An 18714-nucleotide genomic window follows, 5' to 3' on the forward strand; every position below is an offset into this window, starting at 1 on the left:
TTGCCAAATATATGATTTACATAAAACAAATGGTTTTAAAGTTATGGCTTGTATGATAAATTAGTGCATCGTTTACAATTTTGCAATACAAGTTCTTCAAAATAATGGCGAAAGCAAAGTTGTACACCTAATATATTTTCAAATGAGTTTTAGAGTAAACCGCGTTATTGGAATTATTAATATCTCAAAATTTTGTTAAAAAGCTCATAAATTTAATATATATCATTGAAGTAAATATTTTGAATAGTAACATACTCAAATTTCAGCCTTGTGGTAAAAAAAATACGGCCTGCAGAGCTCTTTATAACAGCATTTTGAAATCTACTCTCTAAATCGGTACTTTATTACTAAATTTGTCCGTATTTTAAAATTTTGGAAGAACAGCCGCAAGATCAAGTACATAGCATTTTTGTAGACATATTCATATACTACATACTTAGGTTTTGAGACTCTAGTGCATGCAATTTAGCCTGAAGAGCTCGTCAAAAACGACACATAAAACTGTCGTCGACACATAGTCGAGAAAGCAAAAAATTAGATAATCTGATTTTCTGGCAAAAATATTGAATAGTTTTATCTGCTACTACTTACATTATCATTGTCTTCATTTATGCTTCTCATATCTCTAAAATATTGATCCCTTTGTCTCTGCAAAATGTCAGTATCGAACACATCGCGTTCGAATTGATCGAAATATTTATTATCATCCTCCATCAATCTCTTTCTATCTTTATCGATATTTTCAGCACTATGTCGAATATTATCATCGAAATCGTTCTGTCGCAAAATATCAGAATTCGATTGTTGTATGCTGGTATCGATATTATTGGCAGTATCGATATCGGTGGGGTCAATGTTACGATTTTCTTTGTTCGAATTTGTAATCGACTTTTGAGAAGTGTGCAGCTTTTATGCAGGTTTTGATATCTAGAATAAATAACAAATATTTTATTAGATTTATGTGTATTTATATATTTACTAGTAATTTATTACTTTGGCTATTAGCAAAGGTCTTCCCTCGTAACTTCTTCCAATAGTTTCGACTTTAATCAAACTGGGATATCGAACTGAAAGATATTTTAGATATTTTTCGATGTCTAAATATCTGTGATATCTGTACCAGGTTAGGGGGTGTCCTGAAAGTATAAAAAATACAAAAAAATATAAAAATTGTTAAAATGTGTTGTTTTAAAGAAAACTTGCCTTGCGTGTACATTAGTGACGATTTGTGCCTTTTCGACATTCTTGGATTTTCAGCTTGAAGTGTATGCTAAATGTGAAATTTTCAAATTAAAATCTTTGTTATAAAATAAAAATAAAAATAAAAATTAGTATTAAATTCATATTCCTCTTTTCGAGCCCTTTTAATTGATATGCCACATGAAAAATGTCGTTCGAGTTTTGCCTACAGGCAAGTTGCTAGCATGTCATTTAATTTGGCTATTGAATTATTTCAAGCATTTCTTAATATATATTATTACATTTATTATTACCTGCATATCTCTAATTTTAATATCGAATTCTATATTTTGATGCTGCAGATGCATTTTGAAGTTGTTCAGCAACTCAGGAGGCACCAGTACGTCTATAATTTTATTTAATTTAGGTCTACCAGTCCACCACTGGATGTTGGTCTCCTGAAGAATAATAAAAAAGATAAGTTTAGTTTTTTTTATAACAAAAAATTGCTTTACTGACCTGCGAAGCATCGTACAAATCGAGCATGATTTCGAGCACGTAGAATCCTTTTGGTAAAACCTGCAAAAGTTGATATCCTTCGTAGGTTTTTCGCTTTTCTTTTGAATTATGAGGTCGATAGCGATTTAATATGAAATCGTCTACTGGTGGATTGCTGGAAAATTCGTCTTGATAATTTGCAGATAACGTATCTAAAAATAATAAGAATAAGAAAATGTCTTCATTCAATATTTTTTTGTTTATCGTATGAATGCAAAATTTAATTTAATCTATTATCTATTTTATCTATTAAAATCAATAAGTAATTTGATCATTTGTACTTAAATATTTATTTTAAGTTATATTAACAAAATTCAATATTTTAACGTAATTTTTATCAAGACTCTTTCGTCTCAAATGAAAATTGGATAAATTCGATACCGGTGACACCATCTATACCATTCCCTCCATATTAATACTCACTCGAGACATACTCCGACACAGGTTTAAAAATCGTACTGTACCACGGTTTAGTGGTTGTTTCATCGATCAAGTTATCAACAATATTTCCATTATTATTATTATTATTGGCAACAATATTTTGCGTCAACTTATCTCCATTTTCCTTTGCCTTATCGAAAAACAATCCGTACAGCCATCTTGGTATCAGCAGGTCGTTGTAAGATGGCGCTAGCAATTTCGAGAAGTCGTAAATGGTGTCGAACCAACCTGGGTAAATGTATTTGTTGTAATTATTGGAAATTATTACGGTTTTGATGTTTAAAATTGTTTTACCTGGTGCGTTTACATTTTCTGCAGTAAATTGGGTATTGTCGTCGTCTTCGTAGTCGCCAAAAAACCCTTCAAAGAGCATCTGTCGCTTATGACTACGCCTAGAAGTACTTCTGGTTTTTCTAGTTTTTGGTACACCCTTGGTCTTAAATTCTGGTTTGCTTGGTTTACGTGATACTGCTTCATATTTTAATTCTAAATTCTCTCTAGTAAGTTTGCTTTTGCTTTTGGAATCCATCACAGATATTTTGTCCGTTTGGCGTTTCACCAGCGTCAAATTTTGGGTCTCCAAATCACCTATTAAACTTTGTTTTGTTAGATTTTTCACTGCACTGACTCTTTTCCTGGATTGGGGCATATTTACACCATCTTTTCTCTGTGCTTGCGTTAAGTTTTTCTTGGTATTTTCCAAATTTTCCTCTCTTGTCAAAAATGCATCACTAAAGTCGGAAATCACAGTTTCGACCATGCTTTCCATTTTCTCAAAAATATTGGAGTCATCTTGTTCTTCGCTGCTTTCCGATGATGTTGTTGGCGGCTTAGAACTTGTTGTTGGATTTTGAGGTCTTGGATTTTGTGGCCTTGGACTTTGAGGTCTAGAATTCTGCGGCTTGTTATTAGAACTTTGGTGACTCCAATCGTTATTCTGATGGTTCCAATTTTCTGATCTATTTTGAGGCCTTCGATTATTTTGAAAGTCTTGTATGGACTCGAAATCCGATTCTTGACTGTTGTGGTAATTTATATTATGGTATTGGTGCTTGTTTGGTTTTTGCTGGTACGGATTGAAACTTGTGCTTAAATTTATGGTGTCAAAGTCTGAACTTGCAGAAGGCCGATGTGTGTTGAAATTGTCATATTTATCGTTTTGGCCATAATTTGGACGCCTCGTGCTGAAATTTGGACGATTTGGTCGTCTTGTGGGTGTAATCGGCCTTTTTAAGGGTGGTTGCTGAAATAAAACGAAAGTCGTAAGAAAAATTTTGAACAACTTTGATATGAATATTCGTGATCGTACATTTTTAGGGGTCGAAAATTGTTTTTTTGATACAGACTTTGTGTTCTATGTTTTTATATTTCTTACAAAAGCTTCACTTTTTTTTGAGACTTATTACAATATTTTCAGACATGTACAACATATTCATACCATATACAACATATTCAGACAATTTAATACAATTTTTGCTATTCTTCTCAACCTTATGGGAGGTCGCCTCAGAAGTTTCACTTCAAAAATAACAAAAACGGTTATCCCTTACTGTTACTTCGACACTGCTTTCATATTGACTTTCCGATTTTTGACTGAAGGACTCTTCTCCGCTGATTTGTTCCTCTTCACTTGCATTAACATCGTCATCGTCATCTTCATCTGAAGAAGTTTCTTCATCACTTTCATCACTTTTAGACAAGTCGTAATTATGGTTCAAGTTGTAATAGAAGGGATTGTAGGCCAAAATGTAGGGACGACGTGTTGTTGTGGTTGTTTGAACGAATTGGCTGTCCTAAAAAAAATAAAAAAGGACTAGGTGTGAGTGGCATTAGCCTTAAGAAAAATAATAATTTTGTTATGAAGTATAAATGAAAACTAGTACTAGATTCGTATTGCTCTTGTCGAGCTCTTTTCATTGATATGTCACATGCAAAATGTTGTCCGGGATTTGCCTACTGGCAAGTTGCTGTTGTGACGTGTGACGTGTCAAATAAAAACAATTATAAATTTGTGATCCTCTTTTCGAATTATATTAGCATGCTAAATGTGCTTAGTCTAGTCACAAATTCAGTTTAATAATAATTCATATTTTGAATTTGTAATGAAGTATTAATGAAAGCAAATACTAAATTCTCATCCCTCTCTTCGAGCCCTTTTCAATGATATGTCACATGCAAAATGTTGTTAGAGTTATATTATATGACAATGATTATTATATATGATAGTAGTTCATTTTTGTAAAGAAAGGAAAGACTTTGCATGTAGTAAAGTCCCGTTTTTATTTAAATTAAATTTGCTAAATATCAGTTCTTATTGGTTAAGTCGATTATTTACTTTTGCTTAAATAACAAATGAAAGGTCGCGCACTTGAGACATACACTGTGTATTTATTAAGCGAATAGAACAGCAACTTGCCGATAGGCAAATCTCGAGCAACATTTCATGTGACATATCATTGAAAAGAGCTCGAAGAGAGGAAAACGATTTTCCCGCTTGTTTTTAATTATATTTTATAATAAAAAAATAAATTTGAGGGAATTGTCTTATACACAAAAATCTAGCAAAATTTACAGCTATGCTATAATTAGGACATATTATTCAATATCTGTATTCTAGTAATATTTATCAAGTTTGGGCAATTTATCTTAAGGCAAATACCACTTACAACTAGTTCACTATTCTTTATAATTACCTTGTTTACTTTTGTTCCACCTGCATAAATCCCGCTAAAAAGGTTAGTTACTGGATTAACTAAATAATCGGTAATAAATCCACGATTTTCTATTGACGAGTTGCTGTTTTGTTCGTCATTGGTGTACTTTATCGAATATGTAAAGTTTTTTTCGATGTTGGCATTCGATTTAATTATTTGCATCAGCAGAAGTAAATTGACGCAAAAATATATCAACTTCATCATCGGAAAATTAATTGCCGTGCCTAAAAATGTTATAAATAAGTTATAGGTATTTCTGGGTACTTGGTGCAAATAATTGTTTATATTTTGAAATTTTCTGAGAAAACATATCTATTTTAGTATTTGTTGACTTAGTATATGCATTCGAGAGTAACATACTCAATTTACAGCATTCTAGTATAAATAGTGTACTTTTAAAAATTAGTCGAATTACAAAATGTTTTTAATTGATGTACTATAAATTTTGGGTACTTTGTCCAAGTATATATAAATATTTTTAATTTCTCTTAATACTTATAAATTTTAGTATTTGTTGTCATAGTATATGCATTGAAGAGTTACATACTTAAATTCCAGCATTCTAGTATTAATAGTATAATTTTGAAAATTAGTCGAATTACAAAATGTTTTTAAATAGTGTACTATAAATTTTGGGTACTTTGTTCAAGTATATATGAATATTTTGAATTTTTCTTAGAATACTTATCAATTTTAGTATCAGAGAGTGACATACTCTAATTACTGTAGTATAAATAGTGTAATTTAAAAAAATATTCAAACTGCAAAATATTTTTTTTGCTCTTATATCATTTTATTTAGATATGAGTATTGAAAATATTTTGTATTTGGATTAAATATTAAAATTACACAATTTATACTAAAATGTTTTAATTTGAGTACATAACTCTCCAATATTTATTCTAAGACAATAAATACTAAAATTAATGAGTATTTTTATGGAATTTCAAAAAATAATGAAAATAGAAATGAAAGGGAAAAACATTAAGTAGTTCAACTAATTTTTAAAATTAAACTATCGATACTAGAACTCTGCAATTTGAGTATGTTACTCTCCAATGCATATACTCTGATACCAAATACTAAAAATGATAAATTTTGTTAAAACATTCAAAATATTAAGAAATGCTTGAGAAGAGTACCTCAATTTTCAACATTCTAATTTTTAATTAGATTAATTAATTAAATATTTTGCAGGTTGATTAATTTTCAAAAATATACTATTTAATTTTCAATAATAATTCTTTTTGAACTAGGTAATTTGAGAATATGTTACTCTCCAATGCATATATACTATGATACCAAATACTAAAATTGATAAGTTTTATTAGAAAATTACAAAATATTAATAAATACTTGAACAAAGCACCCGCAAAAACATTGGCACTCGTGATATTTTACAGTTTAACGAATTGTTTATAATTATCATGATCATATTTCTTAATAATAACTAATCTGAAATAATAGCAAACTCTTGAACAAACTACCCCAAATACTTTGCACGCACTTTGCAATTAAATAGAGACATACTTTTATAGCTTTTAAGTTATTTTTTAACTTGCATTAGTCAACGATAAATATTAGAATTGATTATTTTATGAAATTAATTTCGGCTGGAAAAACTTTAAAATCAAAATTAATGTTTGTCTTAATAGAAATACCTCGGTGTGCGAGTTCTACTTCCACTTCACTTTAATTATAATTATTTAAATATGAGGAAAATATAAATTTAAACATAACTAATTATTATTAATGAACTTAATTTAATTAACTTAGTTTTTAGTGCACCAAATTACGACATTCAACTGTCGAACTTTCCTCAAATACTAATCTCCATATAAAATTGTACTGTTTTATCGTTAAAATCAATTCATGTCGATTTTACAGTTAGAATTTTCTAATATCGTATATGACACAATTATTAATGTTGTTCTAAACAATATATGTGTATATATTTTATACATTTTCATTTTTATTTGTTCCAATAAATGACCCATTACGCTTTTGTGCCATTTTTTACGCATGGCGTCGTTTATTTATAAAATTACAAATTATTGTAATTACAAGTCGATGACATGTAGGAAAATGAATAATTGAAATAAACAGTTAGTTATTTGGTAGTAATGTTCAATAAATTCTAAAGTAAAGGTAAAGTTTCATTTTAACTTATATGTAATTATACTGTACAAACACACGCTTGTATCAAAAAAGCTCGGCCTATTACTTTAAACTTTTATAAATGAACAGCTTTTCGTAGGCCTCTAATATTTTATCTTTATGCCAAGGTAAGTTTTATTAAAACCCAAAAATTAACTTTTAATTGCGAAGTAACGGTCTAAATGAGTTTTTGCTTCAAAATGGCTTCAGGATTTGTTGCAAAAACTTGGACAAAGAATTTAGCACTTATCTGCTAGTTTTAAAGAAACGGCTCGGCCGATCATCACACAAAACTAGGCAATATATGTCCTTATCGAATATTATCAAATTACAAATGATTAGAGAAAACGTAAGTCAAATTTCGGCACGAACACATACTTTTTTCATTTTAAGTGTCAAACGATACAGGATGACTTCAAACTTTATCAAAATATAATATTAGCAATTACTAGGATTTTTAATAGAAACAAACTTCAGGAAGTTAAAAGAATATTTTTGCTCTTTTTTTTTTTCTTAATTGTTTACTATACAAATTGAATGGAAGTGCGACAAAATGGCGTTTTTTACCAACAAAATCGAACAAATTGGTGAAGTACTAAAAAAAAATCAGTACAATTTGCTGTTTTACTCCAAAACTAAAGTTAAACTAGTGATGTATGGCATCGTGCCTTAAGTCAAATTGCTGGAACTTCCCGTACCGTAATGAAATATTCGAAAATTTTTAAACGTTTTCAAATATATTAATACAAATACTGTAATTGTTTCATTATTTTTGCTATCTTGTTATATCTGACAATGAGCAAATCAAATGTAAATCATAAATCAATTTATCTCCAGAACATTAAACAATCGTCGTTTCATTTCGAATTCAATTTTAAAAAAATAGTTGCCTTTAGTAGTAAGTAATTTACACAAAATTGAAATAGTAGCTTCGCGGCATATTCACATTTTTCAATAATTTTCACAAAATTGGAAAAATGCTCCAGTGCATAAACAGTCTAAACACACTTGGGTAAATATTTGCACCAGAGCGGCGCTTAGACGGTGCTTAGCCTGGGCATTTTTTTGAATTTTTAGTCCAAAGTTACAAAAATTTTCTATGGAAAATAAAAAAAGGTGTAATAATTTTTTATCCTCAAAAGCAATTGTTTTGTCAATACAAGCAGAAAGTTTTTTAGTTTAGTTATTCAAAGTGGACGCTTAGTTCACTCGAAAACTGCCATTTTTTGCACATTTGATGTGTATCTTCGAAATGGCTGAACCTGTCTTTGCCAAAAACTAATTAGCACATCTCCTTATCAATAGGGATCGAATGTTTTTTGAACCATTTAAATCGGTTGATCCGTGCGCCCGAAAATGTGGACGAAAAATTGTATCCATACATTCAATTTTTTCTGAGGTATGCCAAAATGTGCAGAAACCTTCAAAACGTCAAGAAATGTAAAAAATTTTAATTTCGATTTTTGGCCCATTACAATAACTAAAAAACACTCTTGATCTGCAAAAAAAATGGTTAAAATCTTGCAATGTATACTCTGCACGATTATTATTAGTGTATTTTTCCTAAATATTTGAAATGCATTAGATAGAATTTGTTCATTTCTAAAATTAGTATGAAATATTTGTTTTTTTTGCTCAAAAAATATATATATTTACAAATAAATATCTATAATAAATCAACAAATTCAATATTCAAATACATATACATTAAAGTCCATTATTAAATCAGTCCATTAAAGCTGCAAATTTATTTTGAATAGCAGGAAGTTCCGAATCAGAGCTGTCTTCATCGGCATTTTGATCTAAAATGCAACACAATAATTAATTTTTATCTAACAGATTTACAAGATCATCATATTAACCTTTGGGTATGGTTTTGGTTTCATCGATGACCTCATCGTCTTCAGAAAAGTCTTCAGAGTCAATTTCGTCATCAACTTCTTGCTGGTTCGTTCTTGCTTGAATTTTATGTATTTCTGGCAAATCTTTGTGAACTTCCCATTGCCCTGGGTAAATAGATTATGAATGTTAAATCTATTACTTGTGAAATGTAAATTCTCCTATTCTTTTACCTTTCATTTCTTCATAATGTGGTGGCTTTAACTTCAAACAAATGACACCGCTTAAACACATCTGCAACAAATTGATACCAGCTCGATGAATATCAGGTCTTGCAGCACGTGCTGTCAGGAATCCTCGTTTAATAGCCCATGCTTCACAAATGTTGTAAGGAGACCATTCCTCGTCTCCATCGGGGTGAATTAAATGCAATAATTTAGGTAAATCTAACCTAAAAAGTTGTCGCTTGACAGTTTGCTATATTCTGATATACTAAACTATTTTTCTATTATACCTTTCTGCAACAAATCTCAAAGTGCTAAACGTTTCACGCAATTGAGAAATCGGATATGACCCCATAAGCACCTGAATGTATCGTGGAACCAACGAAGGGAACACTAAACCTGGACAATCGCAAAGTCTGACAGTATCTGTCAGAAAAATTGTTTGAAAATGTTTAGTGTGCCCCGGAGTCTTTGAGACACTCACTACCTAAAACAAAATTATGCAATTACAAGTGTAAATAGGTGATATATTATTATTATTTACCTTTTTGCCCATCAATGCATTCATCAAAGATGATTTTCCAACATTCGGTTGACCGATACAGCCTATAGTTAAAATACCATTCTTGTACAGCTCATGCTCAACAAAAGCAGTGTCTTGGGTCTGTTGATTTATCACCGTTTCTATTTCTAGCTCTTCGGTGTTGCTTGAAGAATTCTTTTCTTCTTTAATTTTTTGTTCCCAACTTGATAAATCGTCAGCATCTTTAACAATTGTCTTGCAAGCTGCCAACAAGCACTCAGCACCTTCTGTCGACATTTGGGGCCTGCCTTTGAGCTTACGGGATTTCAAACCTGAACAATGATGAAGAATTTATAATATACAAATCAATATTGATTGGTTTTGGGTGTACGCACCAGTTTTTTTAGCTGAACCTCTGACAACATTATAACCCGGATAAGATGTAAACAGCAATATATGCATTTCAGGGTACTTGTCTTTGAAATGGTTGTACCATGCGCAAACTAACGAAGCAGGGACCAAATCTACTTTGTTCAGTATAAATATCATTTGCTTTTTTAGCTCCTTTGTTACATATTCATATAAATATGGAGGAAACATCAGTGACTAGAATAAAACCATATTAACATATTTAGTCCAAAGTTTATGAATGAATTCATGTGCACTTACGGGATATCTGATATCAGTAATTGTTAATATAATATCAGACATTTCTAGCACTCTCCAAAGTTGACGCCAAGTTTCCAAGTTTAATTCAAAGTAACTTAAATTTTCATGGCTCTTTTCCAACTCGGTAACATACTCCTGAAATGAATCATCAATTTTAAGCAAACGATATAGAATTAAAATTTACCTACAATGAAGTTGCAATATCTACTGTGAAATATCTGTGTTCACTTTTCTGTATTTCTTCTAAGCTCATATTGTAGTTCCAAGGTGGTCTTTTAGGAAAATCCAAATTCTTAAAATAATCGTGTTCTTCGATTTCCAAAGCTTTATGATCTCTTATTTCCAGAGCAGCTCTTCCGAATTCTTTTTGCTTCTTTAACTCAGCATCAGACTCTTTGTTGAACTAATACGCATATCTGCTTGTGTTTCTGTTATTTTGAGAAGCGTGGAAATCAATTTTTTGACAATTTGTATCATCCTCGCTTTGGCTTTGTGTTGTTTTCAGTAGAACAGAAGATTTTGAGGCTAAATTGGGTAAAAAATGTTGTTAATGTATTCTAGAATCGAGGGTAAAATATGTTCATATACTTTGGCCTTGTCGTTTCATTTGTAGTTGCAATTATTTAGCTTTGCCGCTAAATGGTACTTTTCTTCTACCTTGAGGCATTTTAAAACGTAATATAATTTGGAAACAATTATATTTAACTCAACGCTTGCTTGCAGTAACACGTAGTAACTAGATTGTTAATACGTATCATTTAATATAAGTCCTGTAAAACTATTTACGAAAAATGTATCTTCTATTATATTATAACATTTTTTAGGTTAGTTATTTGACATATTTTGTACCTATTTGTGTCAAAACTGTTCTCTCATCTGCAACACTTTTTCGCAATAACAACACAAGACACTGACAGTTGACACTGTCATACAAGGGTTTGGAGCACCGGAGTCCATTGCTTGTAAGGTTAGGTACAAATAGAATAAATTAATTAATGTACATGTTATTTAGCATATGTCACGTTTAAATGCATACATAATGTTAGGTATATATACATGTATAATAGAACATGATTTCAAAATTTAATTTCATCTTTAATGTATATGATTTCATACCAAGTACACAATTTTTTTTTTTTTTTCTTATAAATTACAATCTGTCTACATAGATAGACATTGAGTAATTAATTTGACAAATAACATACACAGATTCCCAGAGATTCACTTTATATTAATGTACTAAATTATGACTTAATTAAAATTAGGTATATGTATCCATATAATCACTATAATCTTTCCAAAAGATATTCAAAATCTTTTAAGACTGAATTTATTTGTTTATTTTCTTCAAAAATCCAACTGTATATAAACAATGACAGGTTTTCTGTGATTTTGCCAACACTAGCGCTATCAATTGCCTAATACCAAAAACTATTTATTGATAAGATAAAGATAAATGATTTTATCATTGATAACGATCTATGACAGAAATATAAGATTTGAATTTGAATATATGTAGGTAACGACATAAACATAACGACATAACGAGTATGACGAGTAACGATTTATATTGTTTTGGCGCCTTTTTGCCTCCATAAAAGCTGGCACAAAAACCATGTTAAGTCATTTTGTGTTGGGACCTCGTGGTGATACTACAGTGAATGGTAAGTCATTTATAATAATTAATATTATTCTAAAACTTTTTTCAAGTATTTTCTAAAAAAGGTCATATATTCAATTTCTTGAATATATGATTTATGCATGGTGTTTGCTTGCGTTTTGATTTATTTAATTTTGTTTAATGAATTATAAATAAAAAAATGGAAACCGTTCATTATTTATGTAAATCGATTTATGTTATTTTTTCTATTTCAAAATAATTTTTGCCGAAGAGTTTCTGTAATGGTTTTGAAATAACTCTTTGGACAAAATTATATTAAAATATTGAAAATAATGTAAATTCAGTAATATAAATAAAAATTGGTTTTCAAACTTTTTATTAATTATAATTCAATAAAAATAAATCAAATCAAAGCGCAAGTACATATATACAGATATATGTATGTACATATGTATCTAATGTATATTGTATATATTTTATACAATATACAAAATTTTAAACAATATAAATAATTCCAACTGTAGAATTTAGGTATGATTTTATGATATAAAATTCAATTTTTTATATTTTATTTGAATATACATTTTAATTTAAATATTGAATTATTAAATGAAAAATAGAAATAAGAACATATGAAATATATACTGCATATGTTCTTATTTCTATTTTCCATTTAATAATTCAATATTTAAATTAAAATGTATATTCAAATAAATTTAATAATTATTTAATAATTAAATTTAATTTAAAAGGTATTTAATAAAATTATACATATATATGTATAATTTTAATAAATACCTGTATAAATTTTATTAAATTTTATAACATTAAACTATGAGTATTGTATAATAATTGTACAAAATAATTTTAATTGAAAATGGCTGATATATTTGACTACAAAGTCAACAATAATAATGAAAAAAAGATTAGAATTAGAAAACTATTACAACATTAAAATTTATATCTGAACTTATGTTGGAATTATTTGCAATTGACTTTTTATAATTATTTAATGTAGTTGTTTAATTAATTTTTAATGTAGTTCGTTTCTTTTCAGATTTTATACAGTGCCAATAGTGTTATGTGCAGTAGTGAATAATAACTTCGGAGGCTTATTGTGCATTAAACTTTTTTTAATATTAATTGTAACTTAGTTTATTTGATATAGTGTTAAAAGTAATTTTTTATTTACCATTTTGCGTTATTTCGAGTACATGGTCCACACTTTTTTTTTTTTTTTTAATTTTCGAAAAACGAACGAATCGATTATGATGAAAATTGCGCGTTTGAAGCTACGTTCCTGCCGCCTACCCCCCACGGCAGGTCCAAGTAGTCGGGTTTCACATTTAAATTTAATTTATTAATTAATTTTTGTTTTATATCCTTGAGTGTATGGGCCCCTGCGTTGTTTTCCCAGAAGCACCGCAACCCCATGCACATAATTTAACAATTAATATTATTTGTTTGCAATTATTATTAAATTTAATTTTTTAATTATTTCGCTAAGTGGCCCATGGAAAAAAATAATTTTTTTTTAGATTTATAAAATTCTATTATAATGTTTTCAACTTACTTTGATTACTTTTCGTGTCGTAATGTAATGAACACAATTTCAAGAATTAACTTTTCTTTTACTGGTCGCACAATGAGTCTCCTGGTGGAAGATGCTGAATTTATAAGTGGTTGAACTTGGCAATTTTCAGGACATGGTAAGAAACTCTGAGCTATGTACAAATCTTTTTAATATTGATAGAATTAAATAAAATTTTAATTTTAGGTTGAACACAGAAGTTACCAGAGGAATAGATCCTAAAACACTATTACTAAAACGGAAGAATGTTTACCAGGACGTTAGTGATTACCAGTGTACAAGGATAGAATGGACTACTTTGCAACCAGGAGCGCACAAGACCAGAAGAACGTTTGTTATATTCAGATAAGTTTGTTACTTACTAAGATAGATCACTTTGCTAAGTAGGATGGACCACTTTACCACCACCAGGAGCACACGACCAGGAGAACGTTATGTTGATAAGTATCTTACTTGCTAAGATAGATCATAAGATATTAGTTTTTTGCGATCATTTTCTATATTATTTTGTTATATTAAGATATGTATCTTACTTGCATGCGACGATAGATCATAAGATATTAGTTTTTTTGCGATCATTTTCTATATTATTATTATATTATATACTATATTATTATTTTATCGGGGCCCCATTTACGTTTTCATTCTTTATATTTGATTCGTGGACGGATTTATATACATATTATAAATAAGATATATTTTGGGCAAAATCGTGTTAAATACAGTGCCAGACAGTGTTGTGTACAATGATATATCGTGATATATACAGTGCAAAACCTTAATATTTACAAATCAAGATCAAGATATAATTCAAGATCAAGATACATACAGTGAAACATCAACATCAAGATCCATACGAGATGAAGATACATACAAGATTAGAACCAACCAGAAAATTGACTACAAAATTGGAGGACGTACACATGGATATATTATTAAGTTAAAATTAGGTTAGAATACATTAGGCTGGTAGTTTACTATTTTTTATTTTAAAAATGGGTGGGGAAGACGGCAAGGACCTTCCAGTTTGCATAGATTTCGCGTTTTTTTACAATTATTTAAAATTAATTCATATAACAATACTTAATACACAATTTTATGACCTTTATAAATGCACTCCTCTATAAGCTTCATAGTGCTGGGAACCTATGAAGTTAAAGTATTTACATGGTGGATCTTAGGGGGGTACATCATGTAAATACTTTTTTTTTTTTTTTTTTTTTCTCTTCATTACAAAATTACCTTTAATTACAAAAGTACATTACAATTTTACCTTTAATTTCTAGCAGGTTCTTGCATCGTCTACGGTTTTTTCCTAAAGAAGATCTTCATATACATTTAATCATCTCGCGGGGTATTTTTCATGTTACATTTGGGTCATTTAAGTTAGGCTTAAATTAGGTTTAGTTAATTAATTTAAGTTATTTTGTAAGTGGACTAGGGCTGTACTCAATTTGTACGGCGACACCACATTAAAAAAAGCGCGCCTGGCAACTATACCTCCTGGGTGGTGTGGAAAATAGTTGCATCTTAGCTATAAGTATAATGATTATCAATTTAATTATTTTATTAATTATATTTAATTAATATATAAATGTGTAATGAAAAATGTAAAATACGCTGATGTTAAATGTCCAAATATTCAATATAATAAAACTTTTAAAATAATCTTTGTTTTTCAATCTGAAAATGTCCAATTTTAAGAACGTCTATATTACGTTTTGAACAAGTGTATGGTTTGGATAATAATATTATCATATTATTATGGATCATAATATTATGTTCAATTGTATTTTTGTTCCATCATTTTTTTTTATTTTGAATTTTTATGTTACTAATATAGAACTGACCTGATTTTTAGTACTTGTAACATATGTTACTATTAGTAATAGGAATATTGTAATTGGACATAACATTATAATCCATAATAATATGATAATATTATTGATTTTGCAATATTTTGTCATAAAATATTGGTTCGATACCATAACAATATCAGTATCCCAATTATTTAAATTGAAACTTATTCAAAAGTTAGTTTAATAATTTGCTTGCTTTCTTGTACTGAGATTAGTCCTAAGAAAAAGTATTTGCCATAGTAATCGGTATTATTATTTTTGGCATTTTGGCCAGTATTTCCGAAACAGTTGGACCTGTCTTGGCCAATAACTAATCAGCACGTCTCGCTATCAATAGAAATCGAATTATTCAAATAAAATTTAATTTTAATAAGTTTAATAGATGAAACTTAATAATTTTCAAAAAATTTCGACATATAAAAAAAATTTTCTTTGAATTCAATTTTTATCATTTTTCAAAAAATTTTAAAGCTTTTTATAAAATGTAATTTTCAGTACGGAAAGTTTCAGTAACTTGCCGTAAGACACATAATTAATTTTTTTCGGCGCTATGAGCTTGGAAGTGCACAAATTCGTCATCTTAAGAGGTCTCGAGATCTGAAGAACATATTTTTCTTAAAGTTTCAACTCACTTACGAATCTTTATATTAGACAAATTGCCAAATTTTGCATTGCATTTGCATAATGTTTTGTTAATTATATTTCTTGAAATTAAAAATGTTATTAAAAAAGTGAGTTAATTATAATTTTCTTCTCACTATCCAAATTTTGCCGCCCCCGAAAATTTGCCGCCCTGGGCAGTAGCCCCGACTGCCCCTACTGTAAATCCAGCACTGTATATACTACACATTCTTTAATAATTTATTTAAATTTCATTTAATTTTTGATATACAAAAAACACCAACTATTCCTTGCAATGCTTGATACAGTACTAAAGAAACATATAACACTTACAGAAATATTCTAAACAAATTTGAAGTACTTATCTAGATGGAGACAGAATGGGTATCATTATAATGTAAACAAAAGGAGTGCTATCGCATACAAAAATCGATAAAAATGAAAAAACAAATTAATTTATTGAAAAGAATAAGATAAATGAAAAAATTTATAAATTATTAATGATGTTTATATAAGTGTCATGTAAAATATTTGTGTCGGTTCTTAGATTTATGCTATTGTTAGTCCGAACTATTAACATTGATTCTGCCATGCTCCGTTTAAATAAGTCTTTCTCATGGAATAAAATTTGGGGATTGTCAAAATCAAACTTATGGTTGTTGATTATAAATTTTTTGTTATCTATTTTTTCACATTGTAATTCATGTTGCCTGAGTCTCTTTTCTAAGTTCTGGCAGGTCTGGCCAATATAAGAGCAATTACAATCCAAACAATTTACTTTATAAACTATATCTTTCTTTTTTGTTAATGGAGTTTCATCTTTAATTTTGGAATATAAAAATTTTAATTGTTTTAATGAAGAAAAAGTAATACGAATATTGTGTTTTTTGAAAAGTCTTTTTGATAATTGGTTAAAATTATTGTCAAGATATGGAAAATTAATGAAAAAAGTTTTTTCAGGAACACTTGTTTTGCCAGGCTCTTCCGGTTTTTTATCAGAAGGTTCAAGTAATTTTGCGACTCTATTTTTAATAATTGGACAAATTAACTTATATGGAAAATTATTGCCAAGTAGGATCGTTTTAACTAATTTTATGTTTGTATCATAAAACAGAGGATCAGATAATAAAATAGCGTGATCTACAAGATTTAGAATGGTAGAAATTTAAATAAATTATTAAAGAATGTGTAGTATATAAGTAACTGTTTTTGAAATTACACTGAAGATGAGACACACCATGGTCTCGAAACGTCTGTAATCATAAAATAAAGTTGTGTTAAACAAATCTGAGTGCTGTTTTGTTCATATTAAACAATTAATATATATATATATATATATATATATATATAATTGAAATTAAAGCGCATTTGACAGATAAAAATATTGAATCATAATGCTGTTTTTTAACATCTGAATTAATTTAGGTATTTTGCTTTTTGACGTCGTTAGTTGAATGGCAAAACTGTATTATTGGTGATTTTTGTCTTATTATTATGACAATACAGCTTTTATCACCATTAATATTCGGTATGACGTTCTCTGACGTCATAACGAAGTGACCTACTTTTGACGGTTCATTCAAGGGTCTTTCCCGTTCAGGTCGCTATAAATGGGGTAGCAATGTGAAGTCCTTGGATGCTTTCTCTATGTTGCCGGTGTCGGTCCTCTGCCTGCATACAGATATATAGGTCAACGCGTTGTGAATGATTTGCTCCTCCAGAATGACAGGGATTCGTGACGTCGATAACAAAACGAGATTATTAAAATAAAATTGGTTTTAATTTTAAGGTCTCTAATTATATTTCTTTGCAATAAGTGAACATCAGTTGTTATGATGTTTGACTACATTGCATAAACATTTCATCAATTTTATTTTAATAAACCAATTAAACAAATAATTTTTATTTTTTGTCACGGTCTGATATAGCAAATCATGGTAGTCTTATGTTTGTAAACTACCGCGTTGTTAGAATAATTGAACCAAATTATCTGTGAACATGAATCTGTAAATTAACGCCAAAAAGACAAATAGGCCTTGGTGGCTGATAATGGACAAACGACCACAAATGGTTAATGTTTGGTATTACAATTTGATGTCTAAAAATATAAGTATACTGCAATCGATTGCAAACGGAGCCATCAAGAAAACATATAATTGCCCACATCTCACTCAACAGAAAAGCTTTCAAAAGAAACGACGTATCAGTATATAAAATGAATGGAGTTAAAAAATGCATCCTAATACATAAAATTTATTGCGATATAATCAAGACATGTACCATAATTGAAACAAATCAGAACATTCGTGGCTAGGCGGATACAAAATTGTTTACTCTAAACAATAATATCATATATTCATATGTTTATATTATTATATTATTACATGTTTATAAAATTACAGTTAATATTTTACAAACAGTTGATAATAGTTCAATCTCTAACATATTTAACAATTAGTATATATAAATTATATATAATAATTTTTAAATATATTAGAGATTGTTGATGTTGATATTATCAACTATTTGTAAAATATTAACTGTAATTTTTTACAACAGATAATTTGTCTAAACATTTATTTCAACAGATAATGTAATATTCCATGTGTTGTGCCCGCTGCACAACACTATATTCCTATATCGAATACTCCATCAGTATAAACACCACTAGCTAGTAGGGGCGAAGAATATCGGAGATACCCGAAGAAACCCGAAGGA

At 29.0% G+C, this 18714-nt stretch overlaps 1 protein-coding gene and 2 long non-coding RNA genes across 3 annotated transcripts; 1 reads left to right on the forward strand and 2 right to left on the reverse strand.

Moving 5' to 3' along the window:
- Positions 1–8774: 8774 nt before the first annotated feature.
- On the reverse strand, positions 8775–10718 carry LOC113365955 (guanine nucleotide-binding protein-like 1). The gene is made up of 9 exons (XM_026607500.1): positions 10715–10718; positions 10513–10667; positions 10305–10439; positions 10031–10241; positions 9657–9967; positions 9403–9599; positions 9122–9339; positions 8912–9055; positions 8775–8851 (listed from the first exon to the last, which is right to left on the reverse strand). The coding sequence occupies exons 1-9, from the start codon at positions 10716–10718 to the stop codon at positions 8775–8777; spliced, it is 1452 nt and encodes a 483-aa protein (XP_026463285.1).
- On the reverse strand, positions 10716–11243 carry LOC113367968. The gene is made up of 3 exons (XR_003366321.1): positions 11154–11243; positions 10893–11082; positions 10716–10829 (listed from the first exon to the last, which is right to left on the reverse strand). It is a non-coding gene; the product is annotated as an uncharacterized LOC113367968 (long non-coding RNA).
- Positions 11244–13431: 2188 nt separating this feature from the next.
- On the forward strand, positions 13432–14057 carry LOC113366559. Its single transcript, XR_003366281.1, has 2 exons — positions 13432–13634; positions 13703–14057. It is a non-coding gene; the product is annotated as an uncharacterized LOC113366559 (long non-coding RNA).
- Positions 14058–18714: the final 4657 nt, after the last annotated feature.

Source organism: Ctenocephalides felis, unplaced genomic scaffold (assembly GCF_003426905.1).
Source record: "Ctenocephalides felis isolate EL2017-DRISC unplaced genomic scaffold, ASM342690v1 CF-g0.4_SCAFFOLD_01170, whole genome shotgun sequence".
Classification (NCBI taxonomy): Eukaryota; Metazoa; Arthropoda; class Insecta; order Siphonaptera; family Pulicidae; genus Ctenocephalides; species Ctenocephalides felis.